General features: G+C 38.6%; 1 protein-coding gene across 1 annotated transcript in view; it reads left to right on the top strand.

The window, feature by feature from the left end:
- The window catches only part of EXT2 (exostosin glycosyltransferase 2), a 75,217-nt gene that overhangs the window by 17,576 nt on the left and 39,370 nt on the right, over positions 1–18,271 (top strand). The window contains 1 exon segment of the mRNA XM_010147140.1: positions 17,164–17,295. Within this exon segment, the coding sequence (XP_010145442.1) occupies positions 17,164–17,295 (132 nt within the window).

Below are 18,271 nucleotides of genomic sequence, written 5' to 3' on the forward strand. Positions count from 1 at the left end.
TTTCCTTTGCAGTTACGATATGTTTAGGTTTTATTTCAAAAACTGGTTTTGTTGCATATAAAATTCCACTAAGGGAGACAATGTGTTTTTGATTTGTGAAACATGATTTGCCAGTACCTGCCGATTAATGTACTTTTTCAGTAAATTAAGGAACCAATTGACATGTTCTGACATGAGTATGGTTGAGATCATCCTCTTTTTAGCCCAACAGAACAAATCATTGCTCTAAATTTCTCCTGGTGTTTAGTAGGATGAAACATGCATTCACACCTATCAGACTTTCTGGGTCTGATAATTGTTGTGGGGTGGGAGCCTTTCAGTCCGACTACATTGGTTTCAGTGGTTGTCTTCCTTATGACATAATTCTTAACCCTTAGTTGGAAAACCTTGTAATTAAAACATTTTATTGTAAATGTTAGCTTGCCAGTTTTCATCATTGGTTAGGTGCTCTTTTTGAAGTACTGCACTTGATTGGAGAGCATGCATCAAGGTTGAAATAAGTATATATACATACATACACATGCATATATGCATACTTTTTTAAAAAAAAGTTGAAATATATTGTCTGCTTTTAATGACTAAAATTTTCTCTCTGCTTTATTTTTGCTTTGTTTCTCTAAGTACTTTAGCCATGCATCTGCTGGAGAAGAGGGGAAGTCTCTTAAAGAGAGTCATTACATTTAAAATACATAAGAACCCCCATTTGAAAATATTTTCTCATGGTTTGTATACTTACCATGAGCATCACACAATACTGTCACGAAGAGGAGAAATACAGGTGCTTTAGCTTTGGAGTCACCATCTGCTAAGATCTATGGCTGGTATGACCTGGGCTGTGATTTCCTATAATACAACTTTATTTTGCTCAGTTGTTCCATCACACAGTACATGATATAAAAAAAGAGGTTTATTGGTTTGAGCAGAGCTGGAGTATGGGAAACCAGGATTCATTTCTACTGTCCTGCATTATTCCTGATTGTGCTGAGATCTCTGGAGATTAGCCATATTAATTTATGCTTTTACTTTTCAAACTTGCAGAACATTTTGCCGTCAACAATTCCTGGTTCAGTTTCCTGCCTTTCGTCACAAAAGGGAATAGTTTCTGTGCTCATAGCCTCGTCCACACTGTTGTGAAAAGTTGTTACACGTTTTCAGTACAGCGTGTGCAGCCTCTGCCCATGAGAACTGGAGGCTAACATGTGATAGCTCTTACAAACGCCAACATATTGACCATCAAAAAGAACCTCTGCTAGTTGAGCTGCTAAAATTAATAGCAGTCTGGACGAAACTTACACAGCTCTGGGATTGCTGTCTTGTCTGTTTTCTACAGTAATGCTGTCATTCTCATTTTCTTTGAAGCTTCCTTGAACCATCCCCCTCTCACAAGTAGTTCCATATGGAGTCTGAAACACTGGCAGAAGTGCCCAGAGGCAAGTCGATAAGCAGCTCAGCTGCACAGCTACTGATCCAGCAGACTTGATGCTGCATCCTTATGCTCTCATTTTCTCTGCACCACAAACCAGCACCCAGGTAATAGCGAAGCTCTAGAAGTGGAGAGGCAAGAAATAGAAGTAAATGTAATAGACCTGTATGACAGAGAGTGAAATTTAAAATTTTGTCTTGCTCCTGAAGAATTGTGAAATAGGTAAAGGAAATAAAGCAAACCAAAGCTGTTGGTCCCTTCTTATCTCATGCCTTGTATAGTTTTCCTCTCAACAGTTTTTATAATGTTCTGCTTTGAAAGCCTGTTAAGCTCTAGAAGCATATTTCATCACTGTAATTGACACATAAATGTCTTTAACTTCTATGAAAGTTTTCCTCAACTTACATCTGAGCTTCTGTGCCTTTTTTCCCTTCTTTTTGTGAGATGAGTGTCTATCTGAACATTACAGACACCTTTTGTATATGTTCTTCCTCACTAAATATCAACATACTTGGAAGCTTTTAAGACAGGCTCATTAAGGCATAGGATCAGAATATGAAAGTGCTGGGCAATGGGAGTAGAAGAGTTATTCCTCTGTTTATCTAGGCATTCTCACTCAATGAATGGAATTTAGGCAAGGAGTTTATTTTCAAAAGGCAGCTTTGTGTGCCTGTTCCTTTTTGAAATTATAACACTCCCCGCCTCACAAAAATAAAACCTTTTAATTAGTATCTAGTCTGGAAGACTGGCTAACTTATGCACTCCAGTGGTACAAGAATGAAAAGCTAGTGTTCCTCAGTGCAGGAATTCTTTTCATCCTGGTTTCCTAGGGAAACAAGGGTATGATCACATACAATGTGCATGTTCATTTCTCCTGTGCTTTCTGTTACTGCCTAATTTCAACCAAGCTTACAGAGATGGAGATGTTGCAGATAGGAAAGCCCATAAAATTAGGTAACAACTGTGTAAAGGTAAGCACTCTAGAACAGCACAGCTTTATAAGGAAAAGTCTGAAGCTCAAGCTAACAGTCAGAAAATTCCCTTGCAGTTCCCCTTTATGAATGCTTCTGCTTTGGCAAAGGTTTTATTAGGCCAAAGAAATTCAGGTACAGTGTGACAAAATGTTGAAGTGGCACATGAAACTCAGTATACAAAGAAAGGGGAGGGGGGCATATATACAACTTTAAACAACATTCTCTTAGGCAGTGATGGTCTCTCAGCTAGCTGCAGCCACTTTGAAAAGAGTTCTTGGAGCTGTAATAAATAGTTACTGGAAAATATACATTCCATGATCAGTTATGGTCAAAAAAAGTAATATAAAGAATTTTTAGAAAAGAGGTAAAGAACAAAATAGAAAATACTATGCAACAGTGTATGTCTGCACCCTGAATACAGTCTGTAGTTATGGTTTTCCCATCTTAAAAAGGATATAATAGAACAAGAGTGATCATAAGTTTCATGAGAAGAGTGATTAAATAGCATAACACTTCATCTTAAAAATGAATGGTTGTGGATGAGGTGCAAGAGTGTAATACAAAACTATAAAATAAGGAGGTCATGAAGAAAATTAATGGATATGACTGTACATTGTTTGATACAATTTCATTTGATGTTTCCTAGGACGTGTTATTGTGAATCTGGTCTAAAAAAAAAAAAAGAGGTGATCTTTTCCCAGAACTGGTAGGTAGTCTGGGATTCACCGTGTCAGTGTTCTGTGGGAGTGAAGGGGTTTTATTGGCATAAAGGGTGAATGAAGAAATCCAGGGAGGAAAATATATCAGAGGTGAATGCAAATTCACACTCTCTGGCTTAGAAGTTCCTGAGTTGCAGAATTTTGGAAGCAGGGAGGGTACTTTGGGGAAGTGGTGGCTTACTCTTGCTGTGTCTTAGGAGGGGGATTTCCTAAGATCCCTGCTGCAGACCACTGTCAGAGACAGCATGCGGGAACAGAAGGCCCTTTGGTCAGACCTGATGCGGTCGCAGTGATGCAGCTTCAGGACTCAGGTTTGCAGGAGACCTTGGTATGATGCCTTCTGGAATAACCTTGTCAGGTCATCGGTGGGTTTTTTTAAATGCATCTTAACTTCACTGACTGCCAAACACAACTGAGGGAATATGGAGCGTTGAGGTATAGTTTCTCCTTTGTGTGAATGGATAATTCACTTTCCTAAAGCCCCACAAGATAGTGGCCCAGTAGCATGCATGATTTTTATTAATGAAAGTTTTAGGTAATCACAATTTCTTGTCTTTTCAGCCTGTGTGGACAATAAAAATCTAATACGAGTTGTAAATTCCGTTTAAAAAATGTGGATAGAAAACATGCAGTTTCCAGTGCTTGTTCCTACAATTGGAATACCTGGACAAGCTGCTGTGTTTTTTCTGGTGCATGTCCCATGTGCCTCAGCCCTGACCTGAAGAAAGGTTCAGACTCCAGGTCAAACAGGGCTGAAGACACATGCATAAATCAGTGATTTGTTTTAGTGCCGCGTTAAAACAACATGAGTGGCTGGCTTTTCTGACCCCTCCTCCCTTTTATTTAATGTGCTGCTTTGGCTCTTCTTTAAAGAGGGCTCTGTAGGGTAATTTCAACTCTTATCAGCTTGCTGACAGCTATATGAGCCTTTCTGCTGGCTCCAGGCAATCGCTGCCGGCGTGTGAAACATCCCATTCTTGCAGTGAAATGATCCTGGATGGAGTTAAAGCAAATGGGTGGTGGAGTTTTCCTGTGGGTGGTGCAGCTCACATAAAAGCGATGGGATTTAGTTCTTGTTAGCCAATTAAACGGAACTTCATTTCAGTATCAGGACACTGGAAGCTCTTGGAGCATAGTTAGATTTTTACAAGTTCTTTTAATGAGAATATTCAACTTGCAGCTGCAGTTCTTACCCTGACAGGGGACAGCTTCTGTCTCGGCATTCTTTAGACTCATCATTATCAAATTTAAACAAACTTTCATCTGCCTGCCATTTGTAGCATTTTAAGGAGTGCGATTGGAGAGGCTAACCCTGCTTTAATCCTCCCAGAGTGCTTCAGTGCAGCTCCGGGTCCCCCATAAATGTCAGGCCTGGACAATTTGCCATCTTATCAGATGCAGTGAAGTTAGTTCCAGCCCTCTCACCCCTCCCCCAGAGGAAAGATTTGTTGCTGCAAACAGCAAAGGAAAGAGAAAACTTTTTTCCTGGCTTACTGCCAGGATCACCAGGGGAGTTGTAGAATCCTTGGCATTTATATATGAGACTTTCATTGCTCCCCCCTCCCTTCTTCATGTGTTGCAGAAAGTATCCTTATCCTAGATTTTACTTTTTTCCTGTTGTCTGTCCTGCCCCACTGCTTTCCAGAGTGAAGAAAACACTTTTAATGCTGCTTGTGTTAGAGTTGTCTTTGTGGCATCTCTGAGAAAGAGCTCAGAAATTTGAGAGCAGTCAGCACCTCAGTGAATAATTTTTATAGGATGCAGTTGTGCTGCCTTCGTATCTAGGTCTTCAGTCTCTAAACAACAGAAGGTTAAATCTCAACTGCAAAAGGGAAAGTATGCTAGTTTAAGACAATATTAATTTTTGGTGTTTTAAGATTAGGCTTTAAGAGTCTCTGTGTTGTTGCAAAGTGGACTTTGGTACTTGCCCTTTGCAGATTGCTATACACAGCTTGGATAAACTACAGATAAACCCAGATAATCCAAAAATTGGAAAGGCATGTACTTCTTTTAGAAAGAATATTTGAAAATTTTCTGTCATGCACATGAAGCAATTAGCTGCACATAAAGGGATGATTAAGCATCTCTCCTCATGTTCCACTCGTTTGTTACTCTGTGCTCTCCCTCTGCTGCTGCTTAGTCTGTACCACATCGTGTTTCTGTGTCAAGTTAACTTGCTGCACATATGCATTTGTTGTTGAAAGCATTACAACTTTAGCATTTACCGATATTGTATAAATCCATTGCTTTGGTGTAGTAATTTGCATGTGAGTATATTAAATGCTAGTCATAAATACACCTTGGTCTTGTATCCATTTTACTGATGAGTGGATAGAGGCATAAATAACTTGTACAAGACCAAATCACAGTAATGGAATTTAGAAGTCTTAGATCCAGTTTTAATGACTAAATCAAATGTGTATTACAACACACTAGCAACATTTGGCTTTTAAGTTACAAAGCTTTTATGTGTAGAAACAATCTGCTGCCAGATCATCTCTAGATGGCTTTTCCTTCAATCTGTGTAAATTTGTAAATTTGTCTAAGTTTCTTAGATGCCTGTATATAGTAAAATTATGTATCTTTGTTGCAGATGGAAAAGTGGGTTGGGCTAGGGATATGCTGTAATGCCTTTCTGCTTGTAAATGGTGTAACTTGTATCTGGAGGTTTGTGCCTTCCTTTCCCGTCAGCTCTTATTTAATTTTTTTCTTCCATTGGCTGACAATTTTGAATGCTCTTTAGAAATGAAAATAGCAGCTGGCATTAGTTGTCTTTGAATACATATTCTGTCCTGGTGTCTTAGATCTGTACAGATGCTCTGGGGAGGAGGATTATAGAGGGTGTGCCTATTCCAGGATACTAATAGTGGAGTAGGGAGTCATGGATAGAAGTTGTTAGATTATGCCTAAGTTTAAGAAATACAGTTTAGATACATGTAACATGGCCTCTGCAATAGCTGGAACTCTCATCTTGGGAGATTCCCTGAAGCACTGGCTACTGAGCAGAGGTAGTGACGGATTGGGAACCAGGTGTTGAGAGGAAGAGCGCAGAGCCTGGGCTTGGTGCTGCTAGCTTACTGAGGTATTTCAGATGGTTGGTTAATGGCTGTTGCTTGGATGCTCAGGATTAACCTAATCACCCAATTCAGGATCAGGAAGATTTTTCCCAATGCCTCAGCAGGCACCACTGATATTTTTCGGTTTTGTTTGCTACAGTGTTGGGAAGCATTTCATGGTAAACTGTGCTGTGTGGGGCAACAGAGATGACACATTCTCTGGATCCCCTGGGACCAGATTTTCATTACCAGCTGAGTCCAGTTGCAGCAATTGTATTTCTTAAGCTTAACCCCAATCTAACAATTTCTACCCATGATTCCAGCACAGTGTGTATTGAGGGGAGAGGGATAACAACTCCTTCCTCACGCTTTTAATTGTTCAAGCAAAGGAAAAGGTTAATACAGAATAAATGTGCAAATGCTGGTCAGTGGTATACTTTCTATCTTTTTTGGGGTAGCAAGGACTTCTGTAGTAAGCTTTAACGCTTATCTTTGAGATTACTTCTCTTGTTTGCAAAATTTCATACAATAAAGAATATTGCTCTTTAGCCTGCTATTTCAGATGTCTACCAAGAAGAAACAAATAACTGATAGACATCAACAAGAGTTATTTTGTGCATGTAAAAATATTTTCAATCCTGTTCCATTTTAGTGTGATCACCACATGGTATTCTCACAACCAGCAGTTATTCATCACCTTATCTATTTCATCAGACAGCTATGCACGGCTTGAATCATGAAGGATGAGGTATTTTTACATAGTTTGAGCTAAGATCAGTTATTTTTAAGGTGTGGAGGAAAAAAGCAGCATCATGCCCTACATGGAATTTTTCCTGTAGATATAGGAAAAAAACCCAATGACTGCCAGTCCTTCAGCTTTTATCCTAATAGAAGTCAGTAAGATATATCTGTATTCAAGCAATTCTGGTGGTAATGCCTGTGTGTATGGAGGTATGTGTATGTTTATGCTTATATAAAATAGAACTATATAGCTTACAGGACACTGAGCAAAACATGTCTTCATCAAAAGGGCAAGTTCTTCCTGGGATGGAGCTTAAACTCTGAAATTGATGTATGCACTGTTTTTTTTACTTCTGTAATATGGTAGTAACCCTACCTAGATTTTTTTTTTTCCTTGCTTCAAAAAGCTGTCCTTTCATGTGTGTGATTGGCACCGGGCTTGCTTTGTGTTTAGCTTCTCTAATCAAGGGAATTTAAGCTTGTATTCTCTCAGCATTAGTACAGCAGTCATGGGAAATATCAAACAAGACAGATCCTGTTGCAGCAGTTGACACAAATAAAAGCAGTTGTGCTTTTATTTATTTATTTTTTAATGCTGGATGCTGACTAAAAGTTTCCAAGCATCCTTCAGCCATGTTATAAAGCCAACCAGCAGAGAGCAGGGCAGCTGCTGAGGAGGGGAGATGCTGGTGCACGTAGGACAAGATCACAGTGGGAAGCATCAGTATGTGTAACTCAGAAAGCTGGGAAAGGTGTAAACAGATCTCCAATTTATCTGTGGAGTAGGCTCTCCAAACACTGTTTTATTGGCCAGTGGCTCCTGCTTTACTAACCTCTAACCTCTGCATTACTCAGAGGTGCTGCCCACCAGCCAGCCTTGTCTTTGAACCCCCCTTGGCTCCTGCCACCTCAAAGGCTTGCAGTCAGATTCCTGTGTTTTGCTTGGGACCTCACCTCTCAGCAGGAGTCCTGCAGCAGGGAAAACCGATCTACCCTGAGAACATAGACATATTTGAAGGCAATACCCCTGGGACTAGAAACCTATTGCTTTCAGTTTCAGGAGCTGTCCATCATTTGTCAAGAAATGTGGCCAAAACATCCCCCCACCCCCCAACTTGTGGTCATATAGTAATTTAATGTTCCCTGCAACTACATACACATATTTGTTTCCTATTTTCCTGGACTTCTGTTGGATCCGTGATAGTGTAAGGCTAGCACACTGTACGTCTGGTTTTGTGTGGTTAAGGGAGTGAGCAAAGGACAGACATCAAAAGTATGATATGGATCCAGGTAATTTTGATGACTACTCATGTTAGGTGTGCCTGCCCCTTCACAGTAGTAGCCTGGTGAAATTGGAGTAATTAGTAATGAGTAATTAGTAATTCCCTACAAACTCCTGGAAACTGGAAGGAGAGTGAGCGGGCCATTTTTTGTGCCTTTAGATCATTATCAATGATGATTTTGTAGATACAACTATGTGGAAGCCAGCATAGGGGCTATATTACTCTTCCTACAGCTGTGTTATTTCTGTGGTGTCAACACATGTCATTTGCCTGTAAATAGGAAGACAGAACTGAAAGCTCTTTAGGAGCAAAGGGAATTCAGTAAATGATAGTCATTTTTACATTACATGTTTTTAAAGCTTTTAAGTGCTTCAACTTTGCGCTTCTCCCCCCCATCCTGCTCCTCTCTTTGCTGGCTGTTTCCGTGCTTTGCAACACTATTCCCAGCCACAGCTGGGAATGGGGTGGTTCCTTGCTGCTTGCAGTGCCGATACCTATTTGTTGGATCCATAACTGAAATGTTACTTTGGCAGTGGATTTGTAGAGTGCCAGGGCAGCAAGTCAGGTTTCCTGGCTGGTGCAGTGTTGACTTCTGCAACAGAGTTGGGAAGTTGATGTACTTGTTAATCAAAGAAGCAACTCTGAGGGGCAGAAGTATATGGAGGGAGGGAAGAACACCAGTGCTAAGTGGTATTTTTATCTGTTCAAGTCTTGTGTTCTTGTTATTTTTAAAACTAAGTTACCATCACTAGGACAAGAAATAGTAGAAAATATGTATTTTAGGGGTCAAGATAATGCAGGATTTCAAAACCATGTAAAATGTTACCATTTCATGAGAGAGAATGGGAACTATTCTGTTTAAAAATAGCTTCTTCTGTGTCGTATATTTGAGACCGATTTTAAGCAGAACAAGGCTCATGTTCATAACAGCAGATGAAAACCTTAAAAATCAAACAAATTAAAACAAAAAACCCACCCCAAACCAACCAAAAAACCCCCAAACCCAACAAATTACTGAAATTGTGGAAGCAAGACTCAATGTTAACTTTAAGACGTTTCAAAGAACCATCCTCAGATAGGCACAGTATGTGTTGTTGAATGTATGCATTACTATAATAGATACGTGATTCTTTTCGAAGAACTAAAGAGGAGGATCTGAGGAAGACTGTGGCGAGAATTTTAAGATTAAGAGCTGAGCTTGCACTAACGTTTTCCTTTACCTTTAGCTCTTGTGAGTCAGCATTTGTCAAGTAGTTTACAGCAATAAAACAGAGCCAGTAGAAGTGAGTTACTCCCAAGCGGCTGGTGTCTGAAGAGTAAGACTAGCATCTTGAACTCTGACCTCTGTCCCCTTATGAATCAGCAGCTTCAAAAAGAAAAAGGTAAAAAAAGAGAAATTTGGTTAGTGAAAAAATTTACTTTTTCACTCTGTATCTGAAGTAAACAAATGTGCTTGGTTTCATGGCTGAAGTTACAACAGTGGAGAATATTGAACCAGTTGATTAAATCCACCTACTACTTTACTTTTTAAGAGATGTTTTTGCGACTGAATTACAATAAAAGCCAGCACCACAAAACTATCTAGAATCTCTTTCTTAAAATGTAGTACTGTAACGACACAAATTATTGTTTGCTTGCTCATTGTGTCTTCTGATTAAGGTATATTCCTCTACAGACCTCTCATACAAGTTGCCTAAGTTAAATAGATAAGTTGTCTAAATTAAATAGATTAATATTTTCAGGGCTTTACTTGGGAATGATGAATAGCTTAGAAAAAAGATTTGAAAGATGGAATGAAAATTCAGAAACAATATTAAAAGAATGTTGTCATGTTCCATTAGAAGCAAACCTTAGCTAAACTGGAAACAACTGTGCCCTGCATTGTTCTACTGCTCATTCCTCTCTTTCTCTTCTGGAGAAACTTCTGCTTTGAGCTTTGGGAAGACCCAGTGTTAGTCTTTATCTGAAGTGATCAGACACCCCCAAAAGTGCAATTCCTTGTTACACCCATTTTTTAACCTTAGAAGTGGCATGCTGATGTTATAAGAACTCTTTATACAATGCCTGCTGTTTTTCTTGGATAGGTCCTTGTTGACAAGTGGACACAACACAACACTTAGGTCAAATTTGAAAGGTGCTTTTAATCTGAACTCTTATAAAATGTGAAAATAATTTAGAAAGCTTTTCCGTTTTAGGCAAGTTAGCATGATTTTACCAGTATTCCAATGATTTAATGGATTAACTCTTACAATTCCTACATAGTCATCTTTTTTTGAGGATAGGAACCTGATTTTTACTTTCAGATTGCAGTTTCTAAAGGGATAATGTCCCATTTTGAGTAATTGTACTGGCACCCCAAAACTGAGCCAGCTTTTCAGAGCATACCTCTTACATTTTTCCATGGCCTGAAGCACATGAATTATTTTTGAAAAAGGTACCCTACATTCTTCTTTGTCCTCATTTCAAATCATCGTGCTTCTCCAGGAAAATAAGAGGGTGCTCCGATCAGTTTTGAAGATAGGGCTTTAAGAGAAAGAAGGATCATAGCCCATACCTGGTCTGTCATCTCATGCTCCCTTAATAAGAGGAGGACGGATTTTTCAGGAGGTATTTTAAGGTACCAGAGCTCTAAATTTCTCTCTAAATTACCCCATTTTTTTCCCCACTGATTACAGAGAGAAGATTGAGCCAGCCAGCTTCAGGTCCATTGAATGGGATTGTGTGATATTGATGAGGGTCCTAAACAAAATAAGCACTTTTTGTTTTAAACCCAAATTCTTACCACTTTCTAGAAACAAGAAATTACTGTGTAATTCTTAATAATTTAAAGTCTTCTGAGGGTTTCTCATAAGCCTATGTAAAGAAACAAAGATGACACTGGTTTTAGCTGGTCCAGCTGCTATCATCTTTGCTTAAGAACTGCACACTAAAAGTGATGTGTGTGATCAGCAAGGAAGTTGTTGGTATAGGGAACAGGCAGTAGAAACGGTAAGGCCATCCAGAAAGAGGGGGCAGATTACAATTCATGGGCAGAGAAATGTGGGAATTTGGGGTTATAGGGTCCTCAGTCTGAACCCAAAATTTGTCTTGGGATACTTTTTCATAAATTTATTTTTCTTACAAAAGAAGAACTTACGCTCTCTCTTCCGTCCCATTTTACCTTGGGGAGGGAGGAGGAGTTGGGGACTTGAAGGCTCAACCTTGCTATCTGATTGTTGTATGTCATCAGCTATCCTCATAGGCATCTTTAGTACAGGACAAATACAAATATATAATAATTCAGTGTATCTTGACCCTCAGTGGCCTAGCTAATCCTACTGCACAATGGAGAGAGGTTATGGGGGGGTTCGCCTGTGACCAATTATAGTCACTTGATGGGCAAGAACTTGTTAGGTCTCAGTAACTTAAAAACATTTGATTATATTACGGTGTCACATGTAACTTAAGAGCCTGAAGGTCTGGGTGGATGAACTTCCATGCCCAGAGCTGTTAGATGCCGACAGCTCTGCTATGTATTTCTTGTAATATTTTTTTATATCTCTGCTGAAGGGACACATTTTAGCAAAGGGTTGTCACGGTTGCTTCGGTAGCATTGGTTAGCTAAATATTAGCTCTATTAGTTTAAGGTTTCTTTTTACAAACAAAGAGCATGAAGTTAATTTTTGTTCTGTTCTTCTATCAGCCCCAAAACTTGAAAGGTCCAGAATGGTTAAGTCTCACATGGTCTCTGTGAGGTGAATATTACACACACTGCTGAGAGGCTGAAGTAGAAGCAAGAAATCACATGAATATCAAGCATTTATCTGTGAAACAGTAACAGAAACAGGATTAAACCTAAGATGTCTATGCTTCCAGACCAGTGCTGCTGCACCAGCTAGGCCATGCACTTTTCTTTGGCCAGACTTTCCTAACCCAGATGATCAAGGAGTAAAAACCAGGAATGAAAAAGGAAGGGAAAGCATTTGAGTCACCCAGCCAGTGTGAAAATGGTTATATTTCAAGGCCTCATAAACCATTTTAGAAACACTGAACTGCTGCAGTGGGGCAAAATCTTACAGCATCATGGCGCCTGACATAAAAGCTGAAAGAAGTGGTGGTTTATGGGCAGTTAACTTTTACTACTCTTTGCAAATCTTGTTTTTTCCCTTTTGCTGACTTTACCCACTTCCTCCAAACCATGGGCTGTGGAAAGACAGGAGGCTAGAAAGTTCCTTTCATGGACTGTTTTCCCCTCAATTTAAACAGTACAGAAAGTATGCTTTTCCTTGCCTCATGCCCACTGTTTTCTTTTCACAAACTAATCAAAAGATTTATATTGATCTGTTTTGCACTCTACACCGGAGCACCATTAGTGGCATTAACACTAGAACTTATAAACATTATATGAATGGACTTTGTAACCTGATGCTGTGCTGACTTGTAAAGAGCTTATAAAGAGATGCTAGGCCCCCAAGTGTGTTTATTTCTAAGGAAAATAACACCTTACCTAAATAAATGTTACTTTCTGGGAGTAGGCTACCCTACTGCTGTGTGCTACTGCCTGTTGTCTCTTATGGAAATAGCTGCAAATGTGTCCATCTCAAGCTCTTGGCTGTACCAGTTGTGCTGAATATTATCAGCTGAGTTTCTTTGTAGTCCACCTGAACAACATCCTGGAACTGAAAACAAGTGGAATTGAACTTTTATGTTGGATGCTTTCTTATTTGGTTGAAGGAACACAAAATTTCCCATACCGTCTACAGTTTCAAGGAAGAAAACTACAGAAAGTTTCTAAACTAATTCTTCTGTCTTACAGATGTTGCTAGTGTTCCACAAAGGGTGCCATATGTATTTGTAGAGAGAAATTAATACCTCTATGTTATATTAAGCAATCTTAGCTTTTACAGAGGTGGTTGGATTTTCATGGCCAGTCTAATGAGGATGCAGCAGTTGAAACTGGGGTGTGGAGGAAGGAAGAGAAACAACTTAGAGCTTTCTACTGGTATGCTCATGTTTATGACCTTGGTCTGCAGAGCTCACCTCTGGGAGACGGGGGAGTCTGGTGTCTGATGCCTTTAGTCTTTGGCTTTCATGGTGAGGTTGTATTTGCTTTGTAAAATTTTCTGCAGAAATTGAATTCAGGCAAATTAATTTCATGGGGAATCTATAATATTAGAAGAGATCCCGGTCACTTCCAACCCATTGGGCAACCCAGTAATATAATGTATTCTCATTCTCAGTCAAGTCATTCAGTAGTCTACCTTTGACTCTTCCATGCCTTGGTGAAACTGTTACAGAAGGTAATGCGTTTCTGTCTTTCATCTTGGGTCTATCCTAGATTTTCTGTTTATCTAGAAATATTAGAAGGGGAAGAGAATTTGTGTTTGTTAAATACCTGTTCGCAATTTCTGGTAAGCCATACACCCAGAACAAGATCCCATAGTTTAACATACGTTCATCTGTGTCATTTTGGCAGTTGTACAAAGCACACGTTTGATCTCTATTTACAATTTAGATTGCCCGTGACCAGAGCAATATTTAGGTGTACACAGTTAGTATGCTCTACAATTCTGTGGTCCACATAGTGTGTTTCTTTAGAAAATTCTGAAACCTCATCAAGCAGACTACTGGAGTACTAGAAGTTAATTTCAGTTCAAGTTCAAAGGAATGGTAGGTTGGCCATAACATAGTTGTAGGCCGTGTATGTTCAATACTATGTGGAAGACAGGATCTGTAATTATGGATGACTTATTTCAAAACCTGAAGGGCTTTCCAGTAGCTGTAATATTAGTATGTTACAATTGCAATACCTTACAAGTGTTACTCAGTGTGTTAAAGCTATTCTCGAGTATACAACCATTAGTCTTCTGAATTCACAGATACAGAACAGAGAAATGGACAGTTCTAGAAACTATCTAAGATTACTAAGAAAGTTGACATAGGAGTCAGGAACAGATCTCTGTTGCTTTTTGGGGTTTTGTTGTTGTTATTTCTTTCTCTTGTATCCAAACATGTTCTTTTTTATCCCTCCTAGGTATTTGTTACGTTCCAACATAAGCTTTTCAACCACATCAAGTAAACCAGAAAATACATTTCAAATGGAATTGACACACATCTTCCCAGTAGAAAACCTTCCCAAAATGTTCAGTAACCCAGCATGCTGAGCAGCAGACACTAGCAAGCCATGTTAATCAGTTCTGCTTTATAAAAGCAAACAAGGTGGGGAGGAAGTAATGAGACCCTGAAACATCTGTTTGGAGACTTTGGAATCCCCTTAGAAGGTTTTGAGTTCTGTCTTAAAGAAACACAACTCCAAAAAATTACAACCAACTGTGGGACCATTTTCTAGCTCTTTACAAAAAATTAATTACATAAATATTAGTCTATAAAAAGTAAATTCCCTCTGCCCTCTTCTCCAGTTTTGCTTCTGGTATAAAGGTGTAATCTTCCCTGACATTGCAAACCTTCTGTCAGCAAAGAGAAGCTAGATCATCCCGGTTTTGCTGAAGGAGGAAAACGGGCTTTGCTTGTTATGAAGCTAGATAATCATAGATATTACAGTATTAATAAACAGTTTTAGAGTTAGAAGAGTATAGGAAATTTAATAACAATGAAATACACAGTCCTGTGTATTTCACACAATAGCTACTTAATTGCTTTATAATGTTATATAAAAGGCTACATAAAACAATTTCTCCTTCCTACTTAGTGCTGCTTATAGCAGTCGTTCTAAACTGTTATCTGATGTGAAAATGAAATCTGTGTTCTTACTCTTGTTTATTTAGGATACTTTAATTGAGAGGTTCACTGTTCTGGTCAATTTTAATTCTTAATCTATTTCAGGTTTACTTTTTAAATCAGTTGCTGCTTTGTTCTGGATAATACATTTTTCTTAAGAAGTGGGGCATAGGGAAAGGAATACTTAAGTCTTTGCTTAGCATGTGATGTTTGCTTTATTTAGTGTCTTTTGGGTATTTTAGGAAGGCAGACATTATTTATTCTTACCTGTTTGTATAATTCTTCTGCTTTTACAGTTGGACTCATTTTGTTCTGTTCTTGTAATTGGCCGTTATCCAGCTGTTAACTCCTACCAGGGAGAAAAATAAGGAGAGGGAAGTGATTCCTTTCTAGAGTGAAATTGTTTTGCACTCTCTCTGGATGACAAGCTTCAGAGAAGTGTAATTTTTGGACATACTTATTCTCGTTAATGAAATTTTGAGATACCCTGAAGTAGTAAGGCTTATGGTTGTTAATGCCTTCTCACAACAAAAGTAGTGCTCCAGTAAGCACTTGTCCCTTTCCTAGTTTGCTTTTTCAGTTGTAGCATGGATTTTTTTCATTTTAAATATTTAACAGATCTTTCTGAAGAACTTGTTTCACAAACTACCCACAGGGTAGAGTTTTAAAGTCAGTGTTTCAGCAACAGGTCGTTAGTTCTGAATCCTGTGGCTTACACTCAAAGTACAGTACAGGGTAACATATGCAGAGATATATGCAAGCTTGCTTGTGAATTTGCACTTCTCCTACTTAGAATCTTTCCTGTACACTGTTATTTAGCCTAGGAATGCTGCAGCACAAAGTGTACATGTAGGAATCGCTCTTTGGCTTCTATTAAAAGGTGATGACCTGCAAAGTGAGACACACTGGCCACTTGTTACAGCAGCTAAATGAGAGTTATTTTTGGTTCATCTTAAAGCCTGTACCTCCAAAACCTTGGTATTTCTTCAGTAAATTAACATTCTAAATAATCATATTTAATATTGTCATAGCACGTGATTAAAACCAGACTGTAGAGCCTTTTTGCTGTTTAAGAAATCCATAGCAAAATTAAAATAGCACTTGCCCAAATTTGTGTGTTGTCTTCAGTTGTATTCTGGCTCTGAAAGCTTCTTAAGCTTCAAATTATTAAAAAAATGTCTTTTGTTTTGGTTCTTCTACAACCTAGGAGGAGATGCTTACTCTTATAGGTGATACTGAGCCATAGGGAACCTGCATGCTAAATTAACTTTTGGCCACTTCAAGGTGATGGAGTTTACTGAAGAAAAATTAGGTTGAATCACATCTTTGGGGCCAAACACTTGAACTACATTTATTGGCAAAACATGTTTCCTTCTGGATTGGATGGGGTCCTACAGGATCATTTGATGGTTCTAGGCATTTAGAAAGCATGCTTATGTCTCTAAAAGAGAAACAGATAAGCCAACATTTTCATTTCCGAAACACTGCTTTTCTTCCAGCACTGCTGTCTTACATAGAAACTGGGGCAAGATGAAAACTTGCCATACAGGACCTTAGCTTGAAAACAACTCGTGTGAAACTTAGTGCTTCTGTATATAAGAAAAATCACATGCTTCCTTTCAGCAGTTTTACACTGCCCCTGCTGTGTAATAGCCTAGATTAACGATTGTAACAAATTGGCACATGCATCTTCTTTTATGTAAAGATCTTAGTATTTAGTTGTATAAATAATATTTGGTTTTTGGAAGACTGGGGAAGGTATTAGTTTGGTAGGGTTCATGCGTACTGAAATTCTCTATCTGATCATCTGTCTGATGAAAAAAGGTGACTTAAGTTCTACCTTTTAGGCTGCATGCTTTTATTTCGCTATTCAGTTGCACTGTGTTCCTGTGCCTTGGAAATTTCTTCTGTTCTATGGTCGAACTGTTTCTGACATTTTTCAAGAGGAAAACATATGATAAAAGTGTGAAAGTAACTGATTCCTTGAAGTAGACTCGTTCTATTAAATAACTTGCAAAGTAATGCTGCTTCTTCTTTTTATTGGCTGTAAATCCTATTTTTGGGGGGCTTGGCATTGAGCTTGAAGCCTTCAGGCCCTATGGAAATATCCTAGCTGCAATAAACATGCTTCCTAATTTAATTTCCACCTGACTTGTAGACTGAATGAAACAGATTGTGCGTGACAAGCCAAAATTGATTATTAAGCACAGGATCTGCGCAGCGTGAAAGTGAACTTTATTCTCTTTACAGGCAAGGTGGTTCTGGGAAGCATATTTTCGATCGATGAAAGCAATTGCTCTTGCTACTCTTCAGATTATCAATGATAGAATTTACCCGTATGCTGCCATTTCCTATGAAGAATGGAATGATCCGCCAGCTGTGGTAAGTATTCTTTGATTCATTCATAAAACACATTGTGGGTTTGGGGTTTTTTCTTATATGAAAGGTATGTGCAATGAAACTGGGTAATAATTCTGTGTATGAGTGTGTGTGTGTATGCGTTGCGTTGGTGACTTGTACAGATGAAGCTAATATATTTTATGAAAACTGGCAAAATAACTAGCAATGCGTTTTATGTCCTGGCAGTGAAATGCAAACTTTTAACTTTTGCTGTTGCACACACTAAATTGCTTGCTTGTTTATATATTTATTTTTCATGCATGCATACACACACACACACACTTCTTTCTTTCTGTTGAATTTAGTGTGAGTCTAGGGCTCTTAAAAATGAATAACTGCAGTGGAAATTGTCGGTGGAAATACTGAAGATCTTAATCTGCAAGGCTCTTCCCACGTAATTCTGATGAAATAGCTAATTATTCCTATGCCTACATTTTTTTCCATGTTATTTCTACATTATTTCTCTTATACAGAAACTGATGGTTAAAGTTTTGCTGTGGGGTTTTTTTTCCTTAAAAAAAAAAAAGGTTCGCCAGTTGAACCCACTGCTTTTAAGAAGAAATACTGGAGTATTAATTAACCTTCTGCACCAAGCAGCTGGTTCTGATTTTTTTTTACTCTATAAAAGCCTGCAGATGTTTTTCACTCATAATCAGTTAATTTTCTCTGTGTCAAAATATAAGAAATAGCTTTGTTTTACTAATAAAACCAAACTTGTTAACTGTCTCACTTTATGATGGTTTTACAGAGAATTTCTCTGAAAGCTGGGTAGGAATGCTCAGGAATAGAGCGTGTTCTAATTTAAACTCTTCAGGCCGATAGAGTGTGAGCAGTTGCTGATGAAGCGTTCAAAGCTCATTGCTGGGTTTCAGAGGATGATTTTGCATTGCCTAGCCAAAGACATTAATGATCTTCTGTTGTTATAGCCTTGAGAGCAAACGTGGCACTTGTCAATATT

This window comes from Eurypyga helias, unplaced genomic scaffold (genome assembly GCF_000690775.1).
Source record: "Eurypyga helias isolate BGI_N326 unplaced genomic scaffold, ASM69077v1 scaffold9522, whole genome shotgun sequence".
NCBI classification, from domain to species: Eukaryota; Metazoa; Chordata; class Aves; order Eurypygiformes; family Eurypygidae; genus Eurypyga; species Eurypyga helias.